General features: G+C 41.3%; 4 protein-coding genes across 5 annotated transcripts; 3 read left to right on the top strand and 1 right to left on the bottom strand.

The window, feature by feature from the left end:
- Positions 1-3,978: 3,978 nt before the first annotated feature.
- Positions 3,979-6,226, bottom strand: LOC147431257 (uncharacterized). Its single transcript, XM_086493310.1, has 4 exons — positions 6,143-6,226; positions 4,946-5,033; positions 4,256-4,462; positions 3,979-4,178 (listed from the first exon to the last, which is right to left on the bottom strand). Exons 1-4 carry the CDS (start codon positions 6,224-6,226, stop codon positions 3,979-3,981), a joined length of 579 nt encoding a protein of 192 aa, XP_086349436.1.
- Positions 6,227-17,162: 10,936 nt separating this feature from the next.
- LOC147431256 (uncharacterized) lies at positions 17,163-19,561 on the top strand. Its single transcript, XM_086493648.1, has 3 exons — positions 17,163-18,149; positions 18,321-18,364; positions 19,141-19,561. Exons 1-3 carry the CDS (start codon positions 17,163-17,165, stop codon positions 19,559-19,561), a joined length of 1,452 nt encoding a protein of 483 aa, XP_086349774.1.
- A 108-nt stretch (positions 19,562-19,669) lies between these two features.
- LOC147431255 (uncharacterized) lies at positions 19,670-20,539 on the top strand. Its single transcript, XM_086493647.1, has one exon. It carries the CDS (start codon positions 19,670-19,672, stop codon positions 20,537-20,539), a length of 870 nt encoding a protein of 289 aa, XP_086349773.1.
- Positions 20,540-23,025: 2,486 nt separating this feature from the next.
- Positions 23,026-26,950, top strand: LOC147431254 (putative disease resistance protein At5g04720). 2 transcript variants are annotated; one of them, XM_086493863.1, is made up of 6 exons: positions 23,026-23,894; positions 24,047-24,462; positions 24,785-25,170; positions 25,323-25,546; positions 25,639-25,743; positions 25,841-26,008. In XM_086493863.1, the coding sequence occupies exons 1-6, from the start codon at positions 23,156-23,158 to the stop codon at positions 25,867-25,869; spliced, it is 1,899 nt and encodes a 632-aa protein (XP_086349989.1). In that variant the 5' UTR covers positions 23,026-23,155; the 3' UTR covers positions 25,870-26,008. The 2 variants fall into 2 exon arrangements, with proteins under 2 accessions (XP_086349989.1, XP_086349988.1); XM_086493862.1 differs by having other exon boundaries at positions 23,036-23,894; positions 25,639-26,950.
- The last annotated feature ends 607 nt before the right edge of the window (positions 26,951-27,557 follow it).

Here is a 27,557-nt window from a genome sequence, read left to right as displayed (position 1 = left end):
GAAGCATTCAACCACATGAGACACAGTAAGACAGGCATGCACAGCCATGGGTGTGGTTGCATGTGTGCTATATGATTGCCAAAAGAGGCTCCAAGTAAGTGTGAATCTGCCACGTACACATACACCAGTGTAAGCACATTGACTGAAAGTGTGTTATGTGAAAAACCAATGGACTCCGCATTTCATAAGTTGACTTGCTTGAAGGGAGAATGTCCTCAATGTGGGTCGAAGAGATTATTGCTTTGTCCAAACGAAACACTTGAAAGTGCAGCCCAAATTTTTGTTAAGGTGTTTGAAGACGTTGCCTCAACCCATTCTCAAGGCAAGAAGCGCAAGGATCTTCTGGTGAAGGAAATGGGATGCAAGGATTTCACAACTTTTCTTAAAAAGCATCTGACCACTTACATCCAACACAATTTTATTGCCCGGTGGAAATCTCAGCAGTTCAAAGATTGCATTCATAGGTTTCCTAGAGATGTAGTGGTCTTTGTTATTGACTTTGCGGAAAATTACTCATTTAAGGAGCAAAATGAAATCCAGTCAATGCATTGGTACTCTTCACAAGTCACCATCTTGGTGCACATTACATACATTCGAGACGAGAAAGACTAGGTGTTAAAATATACACATTTTTACATTTCTGATGACAAAGATCATGACACACTTTTTGTGCAACATTGCTTGCAACTGCATAGTGTTTGGCTTCAAAATCAGGGATTCAACCTCTTGAAGCGGCACTGGGTGTGGTCAGATGGATGTGCTGCTCAATTCTAGTCATCTAGACCGTTCTTCTTCGTGTCAAGGTACGCCAGGTTTTATTCCACCTCTGATGAAAAGTTTCCAAAAATTTGTTTTTGCCTAGCATTGAAGGTGGGTCATTGTTTTAGGTACTATGGTTTGATTGGCATTGAAATGCTGTGGAGTTTCTTTGCCTTGGGCCATGGAAAAGGGGAGCATGATGGGGCAGGGGCAGTTGTTAAGAGGGCTTTAACACATGAGCAGTTAAAGGCTGATGCATGGCACATGAAGTGTGCCAAGGATTTTGTTGGCTTCTTGAAGCATAAATTTAATGATGAAAGTGGTCACACACGGGTGAATAGGATTTTTTGGGAGGTCCAAGAAACTGAGGTGCCAAGGGAGAAGAAGTGGAATTGCAAGCGAGTTGAAGGCTCACGATCAATACACTGTGTCAATGGATACTCCAAGAGCGACAAGTGTGCACTCCGTTCCAGACTTCTCGCTTGTTTTTGTGAATTTTGTATGTCCCAGCGTTGGAGGCGATGCTTGAACAACACACATGTTGAGTACTGGGAGTATCTAACCCTTGAGGCATTGGATGGTGACAATGCAGAAAGTGAATATTTTAACGATGACGAAGGATCAGACTGGCCGATGTATGGTGGGCACCATGACGCAATTAGTGATGCTCTATGCATCGGTGATGCCTTTGCCACCAATGCCAATGAAGATGGAGCTGACTTCTACCTTTTGAGGTGCTCACAGGAGAAATACAAAATAGCAAGAGCCTTGAGTGATTCCTGGGGAAACATACTTTCTGCAGGGAGCTATTTGGTTGAGGGGTACTATTACGAGCTAGTGGAAGGTGCCGAGCATATCTATTACATGCCTGCTAGTCAACCAAAAGTGCTTCTTGCATCACACTTGGTTAGATCTATTAAGATACCCTTGGAACCCTTAGAAGGAGAGCCACATAAGTTCAAACTCGCTGCAGAAGTATATGAAAATGTGTACAACAGTATGCCAATAGTGATATAGGTTGTTGCCCAAGTAACTTGTAGAAGTACCAGTAATTAGCTTCAAAGTACCATCCAACTATTCCACAGGTGGTTTTTGTAGGAGCCTATCGTAGGAGTCAAAACCTCTTGCAGGCCAGTCCAAACACGTACTTGTAAACTCTTTTGTCTACTTGAGTAACAAAAATAGCATTTCAATTCTAGAACACAAAGTACGTGTCTGTCAGCCTAAAGTACCTTACAGGTAGTTCACAAGCACTTCTAAAAGTTTATCTACCGGCCCAACGCACCTTTAAGGTAGTCCTCAAGTGGTTTCTGTTTGTTAAGATATGTAAGTAACAAGCACTTGTAAAACCTTTTGTATGCCATCCCAAAGTACATTATAAGTTCTTTACAGGTATGACAACCAAAAGTACCTTACAGGTAGTTCACGGGTGGAAACTATATTAAACTATGTAGGAAACAAGGACTTGTAAAAGTTGTTGTATGCCAGCCCAAAGTACCTTATAGGTTCTTTACATGTCTGACAACCAAAAGTACCTTACAGGTAGTTCACAGGTGGAAACTATCTTAAACTATGTAGGAAACAAGGACTTGTAAAAGTTGTATGCCAGCCCAAAGTACCTTATAGGTTCTTTACATGTCTGACAACCAAAAGTACCTTACAGGTAGTTCAGAGGTGGAAACTATCTTAAACTATGTAAGAAACAAGGAATTGTAAAAGTTGTATGCCAGCCCAAAGTACCTTATAGCTAGGTTCTTTACAGATATGACAACCAAAAGTACCTTACAAGTAGTTCACAGGTGGAAATTGTATTAAACTATGTAGGAAACAAGGACTTGTAAAAGTTGTTGTATGCCAGTCCAAAGTACCTTATAGGTAGTCCCTGGGTGGTTTCTGTACACAACAAGTTTTGGTATGCCAACCCAAAGTATCTTACATTGTAACTGTTTTAAATTGGGAAACAATAACAGAATCAGAAAAATAACACTTCAATGTTTGGACACTTAAACAGTCTTAAACTACTTGAATCAGAAAAATAACACTTCAATGCTGGGACACAAAGACAACGCATCCAACCAATTGGAATATATTACATCTTCAACAATTTGACATCAAGTCATTACATCTGTTATAATGGCAATCAAAATGAAGCCAAAAATATGGTTTCCACATGGAAAGTAGCATATAAATATACAAGGTTCTGGCACGGGTTTATTTTAGTTACAAAAGGTACATAGAGGATCTGTCATCCTAAAAAAATCAAGGGACATCATCGTCGCTTGCACTCTATGGTCATGAGCTGTGGCCCACATAAGTACGCATCATACGATGTCTTTTGAAACCCTTTTGCAATTGCTGTGAATACATACTTGTCGTCATCGGTAGGTTTTGGTTTGCTGAATGTGTCCGCCAAGGCACGACGATCTGTAGCATGCTGCCACCTTCTAGCAAGGCCTTTAGATCTTTTGACAAGTATTGGCTGGAGTGGTGCTCAATACCAGGCACTATGATGTAAGTACCACAGGGATTATAATGACATTTATAGGAACTGTTGTCAATTAAAAGGACATTGCTGGTATCATACCGCTGCAGCTTCGCCAAAAAATTCTGCAATACCTTGAAAAATGCTGGCCTTCCACCACCAAAACAGTAACTACCCACATCACATAACTGTTTTCCAGCCCATCCACTAATATAACTGTGAACCTGGGGAAAACATCTTCGAATTCTTGAGCCCACTCTGTTGAGCATTGCACTGCTCCATATGTAGACATTTGCCCATGTCACAGCCCATGCAATAAAATCTTGTGCATCTTTCGGAACAAACAGGTACCTGCCATCTGCCTCCTCATGCTTGACAAATGATGTAGCTTCAATATCGGGGACAGACGAAGGGTCATGCTTATTAGGTGTACATGTAAGACAAAGTACACCATTAAGATCTAATATGAGGGCGGATCGGGTTGGATCATCATATGGCAAGGAGGAGATAACTGGGGGAATGTACTTTGGGGGATCTCTGATGATGATGATTTCCTCTACGGGCAGCTTGAGGGTCCCCTTTTCCTTTGGACACTCTGTAAAAGAAAGCATTCAACATTGAAAAATAAACACGAGGAAATATTTGACATAAAAGCGACAAAAACATAGAGGCCGACAAAAAAGTTTCTTTTGCATTCAAAATCAAGAATCACATATTCTTGTATGACAATTGAAGAGTCACAATTTCTTGCAAACTCGAGGCTTGGGGGGGTGGGAAACACTAGAAGGATTGCGGAGGGGAGTACTCTTTCTGGGAGTCTTCTTCACGGCAGGAGGTGATCTAGGTGCTTCCCTCTCTCCCATATCTCCATCTGCATGATGAGCATGGTGCTTTGAACGTGTGGACTCCAAAGGTCTATTCTTTTTGGAAGATCCACCTATGTCATAAAACAACACATCAGCCCCATGCAGACATTGCATAGAAGTTGACAAGTCCAATACCATTACCACTTACCATCACTGTTTTTCTTGCACTTCTTTGACACCTTCACCATGTCACTCAGAAAGATGGGAGAATCTGGATTCTCATCAACAGCTACCATGCGCTGCACTGCATCCACTCCCTCTTGCGCTATTGCCTCCGCATCGTCAACCGTTGCATCTTCCTTTGGACTGCTTTCGCTTGGTTGTGGCTCAACTGCTGCTGTGCTTGCAGGGGGGTCTACCTTCACAACTTGAGTGCCCTCACTGGAGTACACACTATGGGCTTCAGGAGTAGCTTGTAGCACAACCTTTGGCACGCCATCCTGTTTCGGCGCCACACAAGGAATATGGCCAGAACCTGCAAGCACATCAGTGAAGTTCAGGCTTGTGCAATCAGCAGATACTTCAAGGCAACCTGAACTATTCTTGTATTTATATGATATTGGAAGCAACGGTAACCAACCTGTATGCAGGAGCATTGATTTAAGTGAATCTGGAATACTACTCTTGCAAGAGGTGTCCGCACATACCGTCTCTGATCCAAGCCAGGCAGCAAAACACAGAGCATGGTATGCATGACCACATGCTAGCGTGTATACACAAACCACATGGGAAGCCATGAATGCAAGACCACATGCAACACATAGTCCTGGAACAGAGAATGTAGCCTGCAAGTGGCTCAAGTGCTAGCCAGCTGTCGGAAGCAGTAACATTGTGTCACCAGCCTTCACCTGCTCCAACATGCTCTCACAAAAGTTGATCTGTTGCACACACGTACTCGCTGATGCTTCCAAGTCAGCCACTTCTTTCTACATGACAAATGAAGAACAAAAGGCCCCCAGGGATTAGATATGAGAACCACCATTACAACACAAAGTACCATGACAAATACCTTTGACAAAAAAAACTACCATAAAAAAGTACTTTGGACACTCCAAAAAACCGCCAAGGCAATTAAAATACCATGGCAAGTAGAAAAGTACCTTGGACACTACCCCCATAATAGAAAACTGCCATTCCATTAAAAACATCAAGGCAAAAGCTACTACCATAACAGGAAAGACTATCATGATAAAAAAGCCACCATGACCAAAAACAAATTACAATGACAAGTTTCTTGGACACTACACACTAATAAGCAATGACGGTACAACCACCTTAATAGGAAAAACTACCTTTACAAGTACCTCGGGCACAACCACAATAGCAACAAACTTCCTTAAAGAAACAATCAACCATAGCAAAAAAAACCATGAAAAAGTACCTTGGGCACTGCCACCATAACAGAGATGGCTTTCCAAAAAACCTCTAAGGTAATGACATATACCATGGATAGTAGAAAAGTACCTTGAGCACTACAACAATAGCAAAAGAAAAGTACCATAGCAGGAAATACTGCCATGAAAAAAACACCACCATGATCAAACGAATAGGCATTTTGGCCATTACATGATACCTGGAAAAATAACCATGACCCCTGCACCTGTCATGGTAGAAAAAACTACCATGACAAGTACCACAATAATAGACAAACTTCCATGGAAAAAACAAATACTCATAGCAAAAAAAAAACACCATGGAAAAGTACTTGGTCAATGTCACCGTAACAAAAAGAATGTAAAAAGAAACTACCATGCCAAGTACCTTGGGCACTATTACCATGATAGAATCCCACAATAGAAAAAACTACCATGTCAGGTATGTTGGGCACTTAGCACCATAACAGAAATAACTGGCATGACAAAAACAACCATCTAAATAGAAAAGAGTACCATGTCAAGTACCTAGGGCATTACCACATAAATAGAAATAACTGGCATGGCAAACAAAACCACCTAAATAGAAGAGAGTACCATGTCAAGTACCTAGGGCATTACCACATAAACAAAAATCCTGCCTTGACTTGGTCGACACATACCTGGAGACGATCCACCTCATCTCTTATGTTCGAGCTGCTTGCATCGGCCCCAAGAGCTATGAGTGCACTAGTTAGAGCAGCCATCTTGCCTTCAATCACCAAAAAATCAGGGTCAGTATCGACAACTCCCTTCATGCTGGACCGCAATATCTGGAGCTCTTGCAATTGCCCCTGAAGCACTGCCGCGGCTGAAGATGTCCCTTGTATCTTCCACATATTTTGGTTCCTGTCTTGTAGCTCTACTCTCACATTATCCAATGTTGTGTTCAAAACCTTTAATGCATCCCTTTTTGCATCCAGAATCTGCTCCACCTGTGCATTTACTTGCTGGCTTATAAAGGAGGCACTAACTAGAGAAGTGCTGCCAGATAAGAGAGCATTTTGCCCACTTTTATGACTTGCCCCGACATTGTCAAGACAAAGGGGCTGAAGTGATGTCCCCTCATTATTCTCCAGCCAAATATTTACTTTCTTGTCAATGCCACCTGGAAGCTTCTTGCAATGGTCCAAAACCTGTTCACCAAAAGCAACCCATGCAACCTTTCGACCTGCAGGATCTTGCCGAGCAGCTGGGCATCGCTCATACACAAACAACGTTGCAAACTTGTGTGTGATCTCTTTGTTGGCTGGCATGCTTTGGTAGACTTTGTGAAACAGTAACCTGCATTCGTCTACAAACTCAGGTCGCATCATATGCAGAAAGATTTTAGAGCCCTTCTCCCTTTTCTTCATGAAGACCGACAACCAATCCTGATCTGTGACATCAACCTCATTGAGGTGCTGGTAGAGCTTGCCCTCCAAGCTTAAGCTATACTCCTCATGCAACTCCTCTCGTGTGTAGCAAAATCGAGTTTGCTTAGGGTATTGAATCCTCCAGGAAGATCTTGCTACAAACCACATTTGACATAGTAAACGAACATAAACAAACATTGAAAAGAACATTTCTACAATTGAAGAGACAGAGTTGATATGTACCAATGCTTTTTTCGCCGATAGTTTCAGACTTCATGCCCAATGTTGTGGAGCTCCTAGGCTTGCTACTGGATGAAAGCATGCTAGCTGAACCACCATCAGCTGCTGCTTCCATTGTGCACTTTCGTGGTGGAGTCTTCATATTACTGTACAAACAAAAAAACACAATCCATGATTCACAATGTCCTCAAACAAACACATTGCTCAACTACAACGAGAGAGAGAGAGAGAGAGAGAGAGAGAGAGGGGAGGGGGGGGGGGGATTACAATACCCAGTGAAGACTGAGGTCGCACAGAGAGGGTAGGCATCTGCACTTCTTGCTTGCTCTGTTCACGCAGGGTGCATGAAGATGCAGTAGCGCGTTGGTAGCTTCCTGCTGTGTAGAATGGCATGCAAGAGAAGTCACAGTCACCTTCTACCCGTAAACAATGTTCAAAAAAAGATGGCATTCTTGAAGTGACGGCATTTTCCATTTCTTGCAATTTTCCACGTCCCCATTAAATTATTTGAAGGGAACAAATAAAACTTGAGAAGTACTTCAAAAAACACCTAGAAAAGCCCTTAAAACTGACCACCATTTCATGCTTTCACCCCATACAAAGTGAGCTTATACAGCCCACGACACAAAAGGCCAGATGCAACAATTTCATCACCAAAACTGAGATCATGAACTTTACATCTGTCATCCACAAATTTGACTACAAGTCCAAGTCTAGCAAGTGCGGATACAGATAAGAGATTCTTCTTGATCCTAGGTACATAAAGTGCATCAACAAGTGCAAAAGAATTGCCATTTGCAGCAGTAAGCACAATCTTTCCAACTCCCTGAATCCGATAAGAGGCATTGTTGGCACAAGTGACTGAATTCCCTTGAGGGACAGACTCGAGAGAGGTGAACAATTCATGATGTGAGGTAATGTGCTTTGTAGCACCACTATCGAAATACCACACATGTGAATCTGCAGCAACTGACAAGCATGCATCATGGACAACAGGATTGTATGTGCACTCTGCGCTAAAAGCCCATTCTGCATCAACATCAGCATCATAGTCTCCTTTCATAGAAGACTCAACAATGGCTGCATTTGTAGTGGAACCAGCATTTGCAGTGGAACCACTCTCTTTCTTCTTAGCCTTTTTGGCCTTCAACTTAGGACACTGCTTGATCAAGTGCTCATTTGCTTTACAATAATGGCAACGCATCTTCTTCTTGCCCTTATCACTAGAGTTTCGAGATGAATTTCTGCCAGCAGAAGCATTAGGAACAGTATTTTTGCCACTCGCAGCAGAACCATAAGAAGTGGCTGCATTGATGTTACCACCCTTTCTTTGAGAAACAATAAAAGCCTGTTCAACTGCACGCTACCTAGTCCTATTTTTTAAGGAAAGTGACTCTTGCAACAGCAATGTGCATAATGCATCAAACTTGACAACTTCTAGATTTCTTTGGGTCATAAGTCTCCAAGTCAAGCAAAAGTCTCGTAAGAATCTGGTAAGGCATCAAGAACAGTCTGCACAAGGAAACTGTCTGAAATGAATTCACCTACAGAAATAAGTTGCTCATTGATATCCTTTACACTAGCAAGGAAAGTGTCCATATCATCTTCCTCATGCATAATCTTCGACTCCAACTCTTTACGCAACAAAGCAATGTTAGCCTCATTGCGACTTGCATAAAGGCCAGCCAAAATATCCCAAGCCTGTTTTGCAAATTTTGCTGAACGGATGTGAGGAACAATGGTGCGCTTCACAAAAAATGCAATCAATGCATGAGCCTGCGCATCCTTTACATCCCAACGAGCTTGTTCTGTCGTAGGCAAAACAACTCTAATAGCAACAATCCTTGCAGTAAGACCTGCAACATCCTCAAAATCGCCTGCATCCTCAGAACCGGGACGTACATCAATGCACTGCACAATATTTCAGACGCCCTTTTACACAAGAACGTGTTGCATCATATAAGCCCACATAGGGTAATCGTCCACATCCAACCTGTCCTCAGCAGCAAACATCTTGAACACATCTGTGTTGTTGTTGTCAGCCATGATAAATGTTGCACCTGATGTGAAAACTGTTCGAAAATAGGAGAAACGGAGCGGGAACAACACATGCTATATAGCACAAATCGTAGAAGACTGTGAGGCACCTGTTATGCAGAAAATAGCACTGACAAAAATTCACAAAATGACAAAATTGCCTTTGCAGACCTGTCTGTAGTGGAAACGGAGGCTGAAATGAGCACGAATCAAAAATCTAAGCAGACCTAGCTCTACAAGCTATCCCGAAATATTTGTCGACCTACGAACGCTTGCCAAACCTCACTGTAATTGGAGAAAGTGAGTAGACGTGTGCTGGAGCAGCTGGCGACTAAGCCCGAGAGGACGTTACCTGCTCTGATACCGATTGTTGGAATTAGGGTTGCAGAGAGACACACATAGTTTGGAGAAGATGAAGGAAGCTCCAGGAACACAATAGAGAGTGTGTTACTTAGTGTGCAATGGAAAGATAGATAGCCCTAGAGTGATGGGCGTATAAACAATGCTCGGGGGGAAAAACCTCCTAAAGAGGGAAAAAATGCCCCGGCGGTCCTAGTGTGTTCACACACTACCACATGTATATGGTAACATTAACATCTTGAGAGAGAGAGAGAGAGAGAGAGAGAGAGAGAGAGAGAGAGAGAGAGAAATGAAAAGTTATATTACCATCTTCTATGAGAGAGAGAGAGAGAGAGAAATGAAAATTTATAAACATCTCCTGTGAGAGAGAGAGAGATACCATGAAATGAAATGTTATGTTGTTCTAGGCAGCTCAGTCGTCGCAAGCAGATCGAAGTGAGTGCGTCGACTGTTATTGAGGTGTTTGTGAAGCAAGGTGAGTTATGAAATGTTTTTTTGTTCAATGGCATACCCTATCGACAATCTACACTTAACATTCTCTTTTTATGGTAGGCAACAAGTGTGCAAGCCAATTCAAGTGAGGCCGCAATAGTCGACGGTGTGCGTGAAGCAGCTCAACCAGGTAATTTTTTTAAAAATTATGTTTGATTTTTTATTTTAGCTTTAGATTCATTTCATTTTTTTTAATTTCAATTATTTAATTTGTTTATTTGATTATTGTTTTCATTCAATTATTTGAAGATTTAAAGATACACACACACATAGAAAGAAAAAAAGACAAAAAACAATGAAAAAACAAGGCGGTAGAGAGAGAGAGAGAGAGAGAGAGAGTAGAGACTTCAAAGAGAGAGGGTGATGAAATGTTCACACACACACATGAAAAGAAGATTTTTCAATTTATTAATTCTCTTAAATTAAATTTAAAGATACGCTCACACACACATAGAAAGAAATAAAAGACAAAAAATAATAGGAGAAAAAAGGGGGTAGAGAGAGAGAGAGAGAGAGAGAGAGAGAGAGAGAGAGAGTAGACCTGAGAGATAGAGGGTGATGAAATGTTATCATAATGGCTTCCTATTGCCAAAATAACATGTAAGAGAGAGAGAGAGAGAGAGAGAGAGAGAGAGAGAGAGAGAGAGAGAGAGAGAGAGAGAGAGAGAGAGAGAGAGAGAGAGAGAGAGAGAGAGAAATGGCAATGACATGAACTGCTATTCATAAAGAGACACACACACACACACACACATAGAAAGAAGAATATTCAGTTTTAAAGATACACTTACAAACACATAGAAAGACGAAAAATACCAAAAACAAGGAAAAAAAGGGGGGGTAGAGAGAGAGAGAGAGAGAGAGAGAGAGAGAGAGAGAGATGCTATGGTAAATTAGACAAATCAAACAGATTTCATAAAGAAACACATACACACACACACACACACACAAAGATGACAATATTGAAATGAAATGTAATGGTGATGTGCTCAAAAGAGTAGATCCATGTGATCATAAAGATACACACACACATACAGATAACAATGACATGAACTGCTAATAATATAAAAAGATTTATAAAGATGCACACACACATTTAAAGGTGACAATGAATGAAATGTTATGGTGGTGTGCTCAAAAAAGTAGATACATGTGACCATAAACATAGGTATAGAGATGGAGATGACAATGAAATGAAATGTTATGATGATTTGCTCACGCAAACACATACATAAACACACACACACACACATACACACACACACATAACAATGACATGAACTGCTATGGTAAATTAACCTAATTTAAAAAGATTTCATAAAGATACACACACATACATAAAGATGACCATGTGACCATAAAGATAGGTACAGAGAGGGAGATGAACACCCACACATTGTACACAATGAGGCTACAAGGCTACATCCAAAAGACTCCACAAAGAAACAAGACCCCACGCAGCTTGAGAGAGAGAGAGAGAGAGAGAGAGAGAGAGAGAGAGATGAATTAAAATAAAACGTTATATGAACAATGCCTATGAGAGCAAACCTTACAAGTTCACTTAGGGTGTTTGAGTCCTTGCGCAATTAAACTCTAAAACATATATATCAACTTACATAGGCATAGATTTAATTTCATAGAAATAGAAATAGTTTTAAAAGATCTTGAGCCTGATGTAAATGTGTCGAGCAATCCTAGCAGAACTATGATATCTGAGTAGTACTCAAGGCATAATACTCAAAAGGCAATCCCAAGAGAGCATGGTATTAAACCAAGAGGCCTTGAGTACCTTGAACTCAATATTTTCTTCAAGAGGGTACTTGAATATTCAAAATAGCTGTACAATGTACTACAATTGGGTAAAAATTCAAGGAACCTAAGATGGGAAGAGATTTTGAGCATCCTGTCTATGGTGGTATTGAACTGAAAGAACTATCTAATGGTAGGATAGTGCAATTCAGCTATGGATACTCAAGAGTGCATTGCAATAATCAAGCTTCTATTCTTGACAATAAGCTACCACGCCTGGGTGTTCTATACATCCTGCCACTTGGGGTTGAACTTAAAACCCGTGGAGCAATCCAACAAATCTAAATTTTGTATTGGGTTTGGTAACTTTTACTTTATGAAGAAAGTCTCAAGCTCATGAGGAGATGATGTTAGCACCATTGAAATAGTCCCAAGAGACCTTGCATATCTATTTTGAGAGTCTTGATTTCAACCTATTACTCTAAAGTGGGCCAACAAGCTCCCAACATCTCTACAGATGCAATTACCATAGACAATGGTTCCGCAACCTACGCCTATTGCAAATACGAGTAAAGCTGGGGTACTCGAATGCACTCTACCTTGATTCCGAGTTAGGTTGTTGTTCTATCTGTGAAGCTTATAGCAAAATTAATTCTTTAAAGAGCATTGTTGGACCTGATAGGATTGAGAATCACAAGGAGCGTGCTTTCAAGCATCCTAGCACTAAATGCTCTTTTCCCATTTTCAAATGTAGATGGGCTTGAACATGTATCAAGCAAAACTTTTATTCATGAGTTTGTTTGCCACTTCTCATGCGATTCTTTGTTATTTTCAAAAACTAGAAAGAGATTATGTATTTTCTTTGTTTCTTAATTTGCGGACACTTAGAAAATGAATTTTTGAGAGAATCATTTTTTATTTACAAGCATTCAAACCTTTATCTTTGGTTGTCACATTTCTCTTTGCAGCCACTGTAGTTTTTTGTGTACAGTAGAATGGAGATTAGTCGTGCCATTCCTCTCGCTACTGCAACCAATGGCTTGATAGCTTCTCATATAGCTGCAAGTGCATCAGCTAATGAAGAGGGGATATTGTCATCTCTTCCTATTATCAATGTGCGTGCGGCAAAGAGAGCAGCTCGAAATGTTGGGTGGAATTCTATCAAGCCTATTATTGAAACTTTGCTAGAGATCAAAGCCTCTTGTAAAAGGATCGAGACGATGTGTCATAAAATCTAATATCTATCCAACCCAAATGATTTTCTCATATTAAATTGATCACTTAATGTGGGAGAATAAATGGGAACAAGTGTTAAGATATAGATATATGCTTATAGATCTATCTCAACACGGGGCCAATAGTAAAGGGGCCCAAATGGGAGTTGGTCTATCAAGAGCAAGGCTAACCAATGGAGCATAAGACCTTAGGGTTAGCTTCATTGAAGACCTCCAATAATGTGTGTAAAAGTCCTTTGACCTTAGGTAAGCTAGGGCTGAGCTTGAGGTGGGAACCCGGCCCAAGCTCGAGGTGCTTGTCGTGCTTGAGGTGCTTGTCCTGCTTGAGGTGCTTGTCATGCTTGAGGTGCTTGATTAAGATTCTTGAGGTGCTTGACTGGCTCCATGCTTGAGGTGCTTGACTTGGTGCATGATTAAGGTGCTTGAGGTGCCTTGAGAAGCTTGCCTGAGATGCTTGTGGGAACACCCCCTACTTCAAGTGCTTAGTCATGCTTGATGAGTAAGGGGCTTGCTCATCCAAAGTCAAAAATATCCCTACAAGGAGGGGGGCGAGCCTACAAGGGGGGGGGGGGGGGGGATGAGAGAGAACACACACACACACACACACACACACACACACACACAAGGGAAACCCCAGCTTGAAGAGGCAGCAAGGACACTTGTCAAGTTCCTCCCCATGTTGCCCTCATGGTGTGCCTGAAGCCTATTGGTTGGCCACCCAAGGGGTCCAATGATAATTTAGGATATTTAATTAATTGATTTTGCATTTATCAAGTCCTCTCTCTCAAAGGGGAAAGGGGGACACTTGTCCCAAGGCTACCCATGTTGCTTGTAATGGCTCTTGCTTGTGATTGGCTAGGCCTGGAGGGGTCCAATGAGCTTCAAGCATGAGCTACAAGGGGGGGTCGACCCAAGCAGGCTAGGGGGGTGCTTAGGGGGTATACTCACCCACACACACTCACAAACACTCTCATTGTGTACTATGCAAAGTGCAAGAACTCCCTCTCCTTCTCCAAGCAAGTAGAGGTTGAGAGCCTACACCAACACTCTTGGCTATGGAGTGCAAATCCATCCAAGAGCCATGCTTCAATGCTTGAGCTTGCCATCTATTTCTTCTTCATTACTATGCTATTATGTATGCTAGCACAAGAGTTATGATAAGTGAGGAACTAGCTCTTTCTCGTATGAAATGTTTCTTCTTCCTCTTCCCTACCCTCATTCCCTGCTAGCTCTCTCCACCTTCGAAGGTGTTTGAGGTCTTGGGACTGAGGCTTGGTATAGTTAAAGCTTTCTTCAAGTTTAGGTTATGCTATGATGGTGATGCATGAAGCTTTCCATCTTCATTGCTTCACCTAGGTCACAAGGAACACCAAGAATGTATTGTAACAAGTCTCTCTTTATGGGAGAAATCATAATACAAATGCCTATTGGAGGGGGGACCGGCTCCACATAAATCCGGTCCTCAACTGTTGTCATGTTCTCTAAATTCTCTCTCTTGCAAAAGTATTGTCCATGCCAAGTTAACTAATTGCTATAATTATGTCTACCCCCTATGCTCTCAAAATCATTTCTTGAAAGTACTCTCATTAAATTCCGCTACTCTCAAATTGAATAGGCAAATTACATTACACGATGCAAACCAATGTCTCTAATGTGGTTGAAACATTACGCTTTGCATTGGAGATTGAAAGTGGGATACTGTGGAAATTGCGAGAAGAGGCAAAAGCAACAAACTTGCAGAGATTAGAGAGTGAGGCATATTTGAGAGAGAAACTCTCTCAAGTTGAAAATTCTCAAAAGATGATATTGGCATCTATTGAAAATCTTCAAAAAGAGGTTTCAAGGAGTCAAAGCGAATCAAAAGGAAGAAATCAGGAAAATACTTTGCGACATATTGTGCTAGGATTGAGGAGTACCGTCAACAAGCTGGATGCGTTGACAAAGGTTCAAGGTTCAAGGTTCAAGATTTTCTGATATGCGAGCTACTACAAATAAATTAAGTGCTTTGGCTAGATTGGTTCGACCAAAGCAACTCCAAGTTGTTGAACGACCTAATCTTCATAATGGAAGAAATATGTAATGTTATGTTGTATTTTCGTCGAACTATTTTTTTAATTGTATTAAGTTTAGAGGAGAGAATTTGATTTTGTTTATATTGATTGTTTATTATGCAAAATGGAGTAAAAATTAATTTTAATTAAAACTATAGAAAGTAGCTTATATGAGAATATCTACTTGCACGTGATTTGATAGATGGTATTAGGACCACGTATACTATCACCTGGTCATGCATGATGAAGCCGACTATGTGATGAATTGCAAAAGACGAGACACCAAATAGCACGAGAGAGAACAAGGCATTCACTACAAAATACCATTGGAACTATACTGGAGTGCAATGAGAGACTATGCTTGCCTGATGCACATGAAGAAAACTTTGAAGCCATGGATGTTGGTACGATTGAGAACATAGCATTGCGATGTAATCAAGAGACTGCAAAGCCCATAGTTATCCTTGAAGAGGGGAACTATACTTAAGTAGCAAAGCGTTGTTTGTCCATCCGCTTTGAATACCCAACTTCTCTCCTTTTACATCACAAGTGGATGGCACCTATTCTATCCAAAAAGTGTGTGTTGCACAACTTAGGAAGCTTAGATTTTGTTTGCTCCAAATGCGGAGCAAAGGCCTGGAGGCTGAAGGAAAGACCATCCAAACATTTGTGAGTAAATATTGTTGCTCTAATGGAAAATTTAGATTACTTCCTTTGGATGAGCCACCAAATGAATTGAAAGATTTGATGAGTTCAAACACAACAAGAAGTAGACAGTTCTTGCAAAACATTCGGGGTTTATAATAATGCATTGGCATTTGTGTCTCTTGGTACCCATGTCGATGAGACTATTAATTGTGGTGTAAGAGGTGTATACACTTTTTAGGTACATGGATCTATGTATCATAGTATTGGTTCTTTAGCGCCAGTAGAAGGACAAAATGAAGTTCCACGCTATGCACAATTATATTTTTTCAATACCGAACATGAGTTGAGCAACAGACTACATCATGTTTCAAATTTAGATCGTAGTATTCTAAAGTGCTTGCAATTGATGATGCATAGAGTAAATCCCTATGCGAATGCTCTACGATCTGCTTCTTCTTTGTCTGGAGATGCTATTGTACCCAATATTAGGATGGTTATTGCGGAGCATCGTTGTGATGGCTAGAAATATCTTTCTCCAAGGGGTTCAGAAGTTGCTGCAATTATGCCTGGGCAAGGGGATGATAGAAATATTGGCCATCGCGACATTGTACTAAATTTTCAACACGGGGGATTGAAAAGAATCTCCAGCATGCATCAAGCTTACATGTCCTTATTGTATGTTTTATTATTTCCAACTAGAGAGGATGGGTAGCATCTTTATCTACAGACTAGCGATGGAAAAAAGTTGAGTCAAAAGCAATATTATGGCTTCCGCCTATAAATAAGAGATGATACAGTGGAGTGTCTTCTTCGAGGGGGTAGGCTACTACAACAATATGTCATGGATGCTTTTAGTACTATAGAGGAGTCACAACTATTGCGGATGCGAAATAACCAAAGAACACTTCGTGCTGAAGTGTACCAAGGATTGGTTGACATGGTTGAAGCAAGAGATGGCTTAGAGAGGACCGAAGGTCAGAATGCTGGGCGTAGAATTGTTCTCCCTTCGTATTTTGTTGGAGGTCCAAGATATATGTGCCAACTATTCCAAGATGCAATGGCAATTGTTCGTAGTAGGGGTAAACCCGATCTCTTCATCACATTCACATGTAATCCACGATGGAAGGAAATTAATAGATAATGTCTTACTACCTGGACAAAGTGTTGTTGTTTGTCTTGATGTGATTGCATGTGTGTTTTATCAGAAGTTCCAATATTTGATGCATTTATTTATCAAGCAAGCCGTATTTGGTGAGGTGATTGGACATGTCAATGATAGAGTTTCAAAAATGAGGTCTTCCTCATGCTCATATATTGTTGATACTTGCATCCGAATATAAGCCCATAGATATATTCCACTATGAAAAGTTGGTTTGTGTAGAGCTCCCTGATAAGAACGTGTTTCTAGAATTATTCGATGTGCTTAGCCGTTGTAATTTTTATGGTCCATGTGGTCCTTTGAACCCAAGTTCTCCATGTATGGTTGATGGAAAGTGTAGATTCAGGTTTCCACGGACATTCTCTACGTCTACGTCTGTAAATGAAAGTGGATATCCTGTGTATATGAGACGAGATGATGGAAGGTTTGTTCCCTCTAAAACTTACAATTTAGATAATCGTTTGGTTGTTCCTTATAGCCCTCTCTTATCACTAAGATACAAAGCCCATATTAATGTCGAGATCTGCTCAACTGTCACTACCGTTAAATATCTTTATAAGTATGTCTACAAGGGACATGATAGAGCCACTGTTGCTCTTCAAGATTTTGAAGGGCCTATTGATGAGATCAAGAGTTATCTCAATGCACGTTATGTTTCTGCATTCGAGGATATGTGGAGAATATTTGGCTTTGACATGCATAGTGAAAAACCAGCTATTCAACGATTGCAAGTACACCTTCCATTGCAAAATATGGTTACATTTCAAGATGGTGATGATGTATCAGATTTACTGGATAATGAGAAAAATAAAAAAACTACCTTGACAGAATGGTTTTTTGCAAATCAAAACTATCCAGAAGCAAATAGCTTCACATATAATGACTTTCCAAGTGGTTGGGTATGGAATAAAAGTCAAAAGGCATGGTCTCCAAGACAACAGGGTATTTTGATTGGAAGAATGTATAGTATTGTGCCAACTGCTGGTGAGGTTTATTACCTACAAATGCTACTCAATATTTGCAAAGGATATAAATCTTTTGAAGACTTGCGGATGTATGATGATCACGTTTTTTATACATATAAGGAGGCATGTATAGCTAGAGGATTATTGCAAGACGATGAAGAATGGTCACTTTGCCTCCAAGAGGCATCTTGTTTTCAAAATGGAATGCAGTTGAGACAACTCTTTGCAATTATGTTAGTGTTTTGTGAGCCACTACATCCGGCTGCTCTTTGGGACACATTTTGCACCGAATTATGTCAGGACTATGCTTATGCCCTAAGGATGCGTATTTCAGATGCAAGTGTACGATTTGATGTGGCAAAAAATCAAGCTTTGCTTCATATAGAGTGCTTTTTGCAACAACATGGGAAGAGGCTTTGCGATTAAATGTTGCCTACAATAGACTCAACAATGGTATCCTTAAGTGAAACCGGTGCTATGGCTGAAGAGACAATGTTTAATGTTGATGAGCAGTGTAATATAGCAGATCGTATGGAGACTTCCTTAAATGAGGATCAGTGAGATGCTTACCACCAAGTGCTGCAAGCCCGGGGGATTTCACCATGGAAAAATTATTGCACCACGTAAGTGCAAGGGAGGGGGTTTTTCTACAAGTTACATAAGAGTATAAGTTAGGGGTAAGCCCCCAATAATTTATCTCCTAACCTTTAAAATAAGGGAGGGGGTATCATATTTAGGGGGCAGGGGGGGTGGAGTGAGAAAAGGGAAAAATGAGAGGAAGTTTTTGTGTCTCAAAATCATGGCTTCCCAAAAGAGTCTTCCTTCATACTTGTGAGTCAATAGCTACCAAGATACATGCAAGAACCAACACTACTTTGTTTCAATTGCTTGTTTCGTTATTATAATTCATTTGTTGAGGGATGAAAGCTATAAAGGGTTTGTATAGATGCAAATTTATAGGGAGAACCTAATACAACTTTACCATGTTTTTTGAGTAACTTAGATTGGTCAAAATTGGACGAGCAGCTAGAGTGCAGGCTGGACGGGCACATAGTTTGAAAGTCAAACTAAGATACATTGAGGGTACATGTAGTTATCAACATAAGTGGATCCTTAGTACATTGCCAGTCACTATGCTACACGCTCTTTGAGTAGTTTGACTTAGTTAGATCATGTGAGACCTAAATTTTATATGTAAGATAGGGGTATGATAGTTTTCTACATTGAATTTCGTATAAGCGTAGAAAGGGGGATCATATTCCCTAATATGAGTCGTATATAAGGGTTTTATCAAAGTTGTCCGCTTGCAGGTGGCATCCTGTTTTGTATATAGAGTGAATCCCCCGGGGCTGCAAGCTGTTGACACACATTCAGGGAAGGTATTTTTCTTAGATGGTCTTGGTGGTTCAGGGAAAACTTACCTATACAATGCACTTCTTTCACGATTGCGAGGAAGTTGTAGAATTGATCTTGCATGTGCATCTTCAGGTATTGCAGCTTTGCTTTTGTGTAATGGAAGAACTGCTCATTCTAGGTTTAAGATACCTTTGGATCTTCACTCTGAAGCAACTTGCAATATAAAGGTAAATAGTCAACTTGCAAAACTTCTAAGGAATGCAGCTTTGCTTATATGGGATGAAGCTCCCATGACACATCGTTATGCATTTGAAGCGGTGGACAGAACTTTAAGAGATATTATGCAGCGAAATACTTTGTTTGGTGGAAAAGTCATTTTGTTTGGAGGCGATTTTTGACAAATACTACCTGTTGTACCAAAAGGTAGTCGTGCAGACATTGTAAATGATTCATTGTGTCATTCTCACATATGGAAATGTAGGAATATATTGAGTCTTACCAGAAATATGCGCATACTTGAATGTGGTCAAAATGCTATTCAACAAAGTTTTTCGCGTTGGGTGCTTGATATTGGCAATGGGGATATGGATGATGGAGGAGACTTAGATAGAGTCAAAACACCTTCACACATGATGCTTCCAGGAAATAGTTTGGCGGATCTTCTAGGATTTATATATGGAGATTTGTGTCATGTGCAAGATCATGCAATTTTTTGCAGAGATCGAGCAATACTTGCACCGCGGAATAAAGAGGTGGATTTAATCAATGACTATGCATTGCAAAGAATGCATGGAGTTTGCAAAGAGTATCTTAGTGCTGATTCAATTTGTATGTCAGAGGAAAACACATGTTTCTACACAATTGAATATCTGAATAGCCTTACTCTTGGTGGTGGTTTTCCACATCATGCTTTAGTCTTGAAAGAGAATGCTCCTATCATGTTCCTACGGAATTTGGATCCAAGATGTGGTTTGTGTAACGGAACCAGATTGATATTCAAGCAATTTCATCATAAGGTAATTGAGGCAGAGATAGTTACAGGATCAAATATTGGAGAGAGAGTTTTTATTCCAAGGATTGACTTTATTATTGGAAACCATCAGGGGATTCCATTTAAAATGAAGCGTCGTCAGTTTCCAATCAGGCTCGCTTTTGGGATGACTATTAACAAAGCACAAGGGAAAACACTAGGAATTCTCGAACTATATCTTGCATCATCGATCTTCTCTCACGGACAATTGTATGTTGCAATGTCACGTGTGCGAAGTGCAGTTGACATGAGGATTGTTGTCAATACTGAAAACACTCAATTAGCGGAGTGTTACTACACTCCAAACATTGTATTCAAGGAAGTATTGCAACTAGCAAACTCATAACAATAAGTTTAAATTGACATTGTGACTCTCACTTAAAGTTCGACACAGTTGATGTTAAATTTTATTGATATCTCTTATGCAAAGTGTCACAAATATTGAGCGAAATAAAATTAATGAGAGTCCTACAAGGACTATATATGATTGATATTTATTATGTCAATCTTTGTGGTTGTGATATTCAGCTGCGAAAGATATATCACAATCATAAATTTTATATTTCAGATGAAGAGTTTCAAGTTTTGAAATGAATTGTGAAGTTTATCAATGAGATATATTGGAGTGATCCTCAACCGTCCAATTATAAAGTAGAATATGAGTCATTGTTGTAAACAAAAACATTGAGGTTGTTATAAAAACTTTGACCGTATGGATCTCTTGACACTTTTTGGCAATGCAGCTCTATTTTGGCATGGCGCTTATACTTTCGAATTGCACTTATATTTTCGTATTGCGATTATACTTTTTTGAAGTGTGTAAGTGCACTTTTAACAAGTGGCCATGTTGATCATCTCTCTCTCTCTTTATATATATAATTTTAAGCTTTGAGTACTAACGTTGCCCTCTTTTCTTGCAGCCAATTAAATGGCCCATGAAATTGTGAATATTTTTCCAAGTGTAAAAAATCTTATTGTTGATGCCCTTGAAGAAAGTTTGTTACCTGCTGAATGGGGATGGCAATGGGCATGGGAAGTCGAGAAAAACTACATTGTTTGGGGGTCACATATAGATGAAGAGTTGGACACGATTTACATCAGGTTGCTTGATCCCTATTTCTTTCCCAATCTTAGACTCATGCTCTTAAAGCAAGAGCTTGCATTGATTCGTCATTACAAGATTTACTTGAGCTGGGTTCAAAAAATAGATTTAAGAGAAGTTTGTAGAGCTCCAACTCAATATCTTGATCCTGTTGAAATAGCATGACTAAGAGTGTTATGCAGACTAGTATAGCCGGCAGCTTCGTCGCCTCTCTCTCTCTCTCTCTCTCTCTCTCTCTCTCTCTCTCTCTCTCTCTCTCTCTCCGTGCCTGCGAGCATCGAGGCAAGGGGATGTCACCCTCTCTTGCTGTCTCACTTTGGCTCAGAGGCCACTGTCGCGAGGGTGCCGGAGTCAGGAGACGTTGACGTGTGGCAAGGGGGGGCCGGAATTCCCTCCCCCTTTATCTATTAGTATAGATATATTCTTGAGTCTTTTTGGCAATAATGTAAAAACTTATTTTGTTTGGTTTGAAATGTCTCTTTAATGATGTGCTTTTATGTAATCTGTGTGTGTGTGTGTGTGTGTGCACGCGTGCGCGCACGCACACAAGGGAAAAGAAGAAGAGAAATATGCGGAAAGGTTAAATGTAACAGGAGTCAGGGCTAGAAAAAATACATTTTTCCTAACCAAACAAAAGAAGGGGAAACTTGAAATTCTCTCAGTTTTTAGGTCAAAATTTGAAGCTTTTGCCGATAATTGCACTAAAACTTGTGTAAATTTACCGATTTTCTTAAAGGCAAGCTCAAAAACTAACCGAGATTTTATAGTTTCAGCTAGCTAAAATACACTAGACCCCGGTTTTTTCTAACACTGACAGTAGTCTAAAGGGGCCAAAGACAAAGTGAGACAAAAACTCACATTTGAACAATGGGTAAATAAGTATTCGTAAGTTATTGGTGATAGTGTTTAAAAAAAAGATTTAATAGAAGTATGTCAAGCTCCATATCTTGATTTTGGTGAAATAGCACAACTATGAATGCTATGCTATGTAGATATATATATTCCAGAGCCTTTTTGGCAATGATGTAACTTTTGAAATCTTTTTGATTGAAAAGGTACAAAATCCTTTTTGGTTTGAAATCTCTCTCTTTATGGATGTGTTTTTGTGTAATATCTCTCTCTCTCTCCCGACCACTCATTGAAGGTAGAGGGAGAAAAGACAATCCGTATGAAATGTTTGCAAGCATAAATCAAAACACGACACAAATGCACGATAATATTCTCCCTCCCCCCTTCTTTCTCTCTCTCTCTCTCTCTATCTCTCTCTACCACTCATTGAAGGTAGAGGGAGAAAAGACAATCCGTATGAAATGTTTGCAAGCATAAGTCAAAACACGACACAAATGCACGATAATATTCTCCCTTCCCCTCTCTCTCTCTCTCTCACCCAATCTCTCTCGACCACTCATTGAAGGCAAAGGGAGAAAAGAGAATCCGTATGAAATGTTTGCAAACATAAGTCAAAACATGACACAAATGAACGATAAATATTTTCCCTCCCCCTCTCTCTCTCCTCCTCTCTCTCTCTCTCACCCAACATGGAGTAACCGGAATATGACAACATGTAAACAAATATCATTAATTAATTTAATTTATGTCATAGTAAGAGCGAGCGAGACCCGTCGATAGACGGGTTGCGCAAGCTAGTAAGTCTATACGTTGGACCGAGTCACTAGTAAAGAAGAAGACAATGATTAATCCCAGCCTCCCGAGAGACCTCAAAGGTACGCGTTAACACTAACGTTGACCAGATCATCCCAGTCAATTTCGTGAGGTTCTTCTTCAGTACCTTTTTAGCTTGGCTTGAGGTACTGGTTAATCTCGTGGCAGTAGCTCTAAGCTAGTTGTCCATTATTGGCCATGGCGGAAACGCTGCTCCTAGGAGCCCTTGTGGGCGCTGCAATCAACGATCTGTACGCTATTGTGAAAGATGCAGTTGTGCAGGTGGCGTGGTGCCACAGGCACTGCCAAGCTCTGCAGCGGGAGCTCGATAAGTACCAGCCCATGCTGTTGGAGATGTGCAGCTCCCATTTGGACACGCCTCCCTCTCACTGCGAGCAGGTCTGTCTCCAAGAATTTCTTCAGACGCTCCAGGCGGGCCGAACATTGCTTGTGGAGTCTCAATGCGGATCTGGTTGGGCACATCTCTATCGCAGATTTCGCTACAGCCGGAAGATCCTCAAGTTGCAGCAGGACATCCTGAAACACATTCAACAACTGTTGCCTCTCAACGTCCTCCAAGCGCAGCAGATAAAGGCGGGCCTCAAGGATGTGCAAGAACATCAAGTTAAGCATCATGAAGAGTTGATGGATGCTTTCAAGAGCGGCAACACAAACATGTCGTGCACAGTGCTAATGAGCCAATGTGGTGCACCTAATACCAGCACCGCCGCCCTTGGGGGGCCCAACCACCCATTGGATGAATTGATTATTGAAGATCAGAAATGCTTGGTTGGCCTGGACAAACACATCCACGAAGTGAAGTCACTTCTACTCTCTAACGACGGCAAAGGCCACACCATTATGATAGTAGGAGGTATGGGTGGCATCGGGAAGACGACACTCGCACTGTCTATTTGCCAAGATCCAGAAGTTCGCGGTAAGTCTTCCAACAAATTCCAAGCAATAGTTTTTGTGTTTCAGTTCTTCATGTGAAATTCATATGATGAAAGTCGTCAGAGCTATTATATGATTTGTAATTGCTCAACTAAGTATTGGGAATTTCAGATAATAATGGCTTAATTGATGCAGAATTTTATGAAGACTGCATCCACTTTGTTACTGTTTCGCAATCCCCTGACATGAAGAGCCTTTTCGGCACCATATGGAAGAAAGTTGTAGGGGGAGAAGTGCCCTCGTTTCAGAGTGTGGAGGATGCTTCGAGACAGATCAAAGGCAGGCTCATTAGTTATATGCCCTCCAAGCGGCGTTTGCTAGTTCTGGACGATGTCTGGTACAAAGCACACCTCGAAATTCTCTCTTTTGAAGCAGAAGGCTTCAAGACAATGATAACCACTAGACAAGCGTCCCTCATTGAGACTCGCCAGAGCCTCACATACAAATTGGATGTCCTAACTGAGAAGGATGCAGAGAGCCTCTTTTGCCATCATGCTTTCGGACAGTGCTCCATTCCTACATGGGTAGAGGACACTCAAGTGGTAAAGGAGGTATTTAATAGTCCAATCTAGCTCTTTGCGTATCATAGTCGCACATGATGTGGCTCTTATGTATCTAGTCATGTGCATGACAAATGTTGCATAATTTGTTGTCATTTCAAACGATTGTTCATCCTGATGCAATAGTTGATGTGCCGCGAAACATCAGATGATGCATGCAATCACAATCTCACACGATGCAACTTCTATGTTTCTAGTTACACACTTGATGAATATTGCATGCCCGAACTTCTCATTCACAAGAAATTTTGCATCAGATGCAACGATTTAAGTAGATCATGAATGTGTGGTGATGTATTCATGTGCACCACAGGTGGTATCAGAGTGTGGAGGGCTTCCATTGGCTCTCAAAGTCATTGGTGCATCTCTTTCAACTCCTAGTGGTGAGACATCCCCCACAGCATATTGGCGTGTCACAAGGGACAAGCTTCGAGATGCTAAGCCATTGGGAGAGTATCAAAAGGATGCTTTGATGGGGCGTCTCCAAACAAGCGTTGATGCCTTGGACCCTGTGCTGAGAGAATGTTTTTTAGACTTGGGCGCATACCCTGAAGATTCTAGATGGTCGGCAAATACCTTGTTGGATATATGGGTGTATGTGAGAGGAATGGAATGGGTGGATGCAGTGTTGGCATTGGCAGAGCTTGGGAGCCGATGCCTGCTAGATCTTACGAAAGGTTCTGGTAGAAAGGTTTCGAGGTAAGTGTTATCTTCGTCTTGGAGGAAGACTGTACGAATATTGGTGAAGCTTTTTCATTGTTTTTGTTTCACTATGAAATGGAGCTACTTTCGAGTACGTTTATATTGAAACTGATGTCGAGGCTCTACGATGATTGATGTTTGTGATGCAGGGCTGACATTGGGTATGCCCTTGAGAGCAACAATGCTCATATTTTACGTATATCTCAGCATGATGTGATGAGAGACCTTGCACTCCAATTGGGAGCAAAGGATCACCCACCTTATTCTCATTGTAAGAGGCTATTGATGCCGCAGCAAGGCAAAATTATACCGAGTCACTGGCATTCGGAGGAAGCGGCTATGGCTGAAGTTATATCGATTCACACTACTACAGGTGCTCAACGCTTTGTTCCTCCTGAGTCCTGAACTAAGTTTGGACTAGAAATGAGGTTGAGATTTAATGTTTTAGATTTTCTCATTCTCCAGGTACCATGACGAAGCCAACGTCTGGTTTGGCCTTTCCTCATGCGAGGGCACTTTTATATTACGCAGTCGATGGCTTTAACAACCACCTGCCACGTTTTATAACGAGTATGTGTAAGCTGAAGGTGTTGAGCATTAGGAGTGATGATCCGGACAATCCGGAGGCAATAATGGAACTTATGTGTAAGCTGAAGGTGTTGTGCAGTAGGAGTAATCAGCGTCCGGTGGCAATGATGGAATGTAGGGGACAATTTGACATGGCCAGCGCATTTAACGACTGTGGCGAGCTAAAGAGTATCGACATTACCTTAATGTCGCCGACGTCGGGAAGGAGAATAAGCTTCTGCGACTTGAATCTGCCTAAACTAGAGAAGCTGCGCATAGGTGTTGCTGGTTTGGAAGATCCGCCTGAGGACTTTGGGTGCCTGGTGTCCTTGGAGATTCTCAAATTAAGGGGCTGCTTAACGTTGAGAGAGCTACCTCAAAGTTTTGGGCGGCTTAACAATCTCAAGGAGCTAGATTTGAGTTATTGTTATCGGCTTAAGAAATTTCCCGATATAAGCGTTGGGCAACTCGGGAGTTTGAAGAATCTAGATCTCTCATTTTGCATTGAAATGGAGAAGCTTCCAGAGAGCTTTGGAAATCTGCGTGCCTTGGAGAAGCTGAGCTTGGCGGGCTGCTGTAAGCTGCAGGATCTACCGGAGGGGTTCGGGCAGCTGAGTGGGCTGAGGACATTGGACATGAGTGGAATGGATGAGTTGAAGCTGAGCCTTCCCGCAGCGTGGGGCCGGGTGGTGGGGGGTTTGGTATTAGGCAGCTGCTTGGAGCGCGTGGTGTGCGATAAGAGGATGGTGGCTCAGTTGAAGGCACTCTACCCTCCAGGTCATCGACTTCCCAAATTTGAAAAGACAAAATAACATCAGCATTGCCCATGTTGAGCTTAGACCTGTGTCCCCCGAGCTCCCTGGCGTTTATTACAGAGCAAAAGGTCAAAGTGTTGCTATGCTGCAAAAATCATGGAAATTTTCAATTTTTAGAGCTCTTGGAATTTTTACTTGGAACTTGCCACTCCCATGAGTTCTTCACCCAAGTAGAGAGCTACATGTGCTACATTCCGACAATTCACAAAGCGCCTAAGGATTTCTTGTTCACATTGCACATGTTTATAGTAATGTGATGGTGTCGTAGCATGTTGACTCTTGCCAAGGAGGAACTTCTTGTTCCCGGCCTACCTGAGCCGTCCAAGGGGTGAACAAGTATTGGAAGAGCCAATTAACTATCTTGTGTGACTTGTGTTGAATCGCTTCTTGCAGTCCTTCTGTTGCGTATTGTGAATATTGCTAAGCCCTCTATTGATGCTAAGTGTATCTTATCTTAATCACTAGTAGGACTCTGTTTCATGCATTAAGAAGCCCTCTGTTGGTGGTAAGAGTGTCTCATCTTATAATTGTGCCTATTAGAAATCCAAAAGTGTCGCTTGAGAGCGAGAAAGAAGATCAAAATTCCCATCTTCACGATAGCCTGCCATGAGAGATGCAAGTTTGTAAATTGTCACACATAGATAGTGTCACGACAACGGAAAGGCCGGACTAGACAAGGGCAAGGTCAGGCTAAGCAGTGTGGAAAGGGAGTCCAACTACGGCAAAGGGTCGGGGGCCATGCTATATAGTGGGTGGTTGGGTGGTGGACTCTTAGGTTCTAGTTCCTTTTGTCTAACATTGGTATCAGAGCTCAGGAGGGAGAGCTATGGAGGAAGGGGGCCTTGCATGGCTTGTGCATCTCTCTCTCGGTCGTTCATGGAGAATCGTGGAGAAGATCACTGTCTCTCTCTCCATCGAAGAGGAATGCAATCCCTCTCTTGCGAGTTGCGTGGCTCTCACATTTGGGGAGCCTTTTGCATGTGTTTCATGCGGAGGAGCAAG

This window comes from Adiantum capillus-veneris, chromosome 21, assembly GCF_014529385.1.
Source record: "Adiantum capillus-veneris isolate H3 chromosome 21, ASM1452938v2, whole genome shotgun sequence".
NCBI classification, from domain to species: domain Eukaryota; kingdom Viridiplantae; phylum Streptophyta; class Polypodiopsida; order Polypodiales; family Pteridaceae; genus Adiantum; species Adiantum capillus-veneris.
Note: the sequence above shows the minus strand (reverse complement) of the source record. Positions and strands in the feature narration are given on the sequence as shown.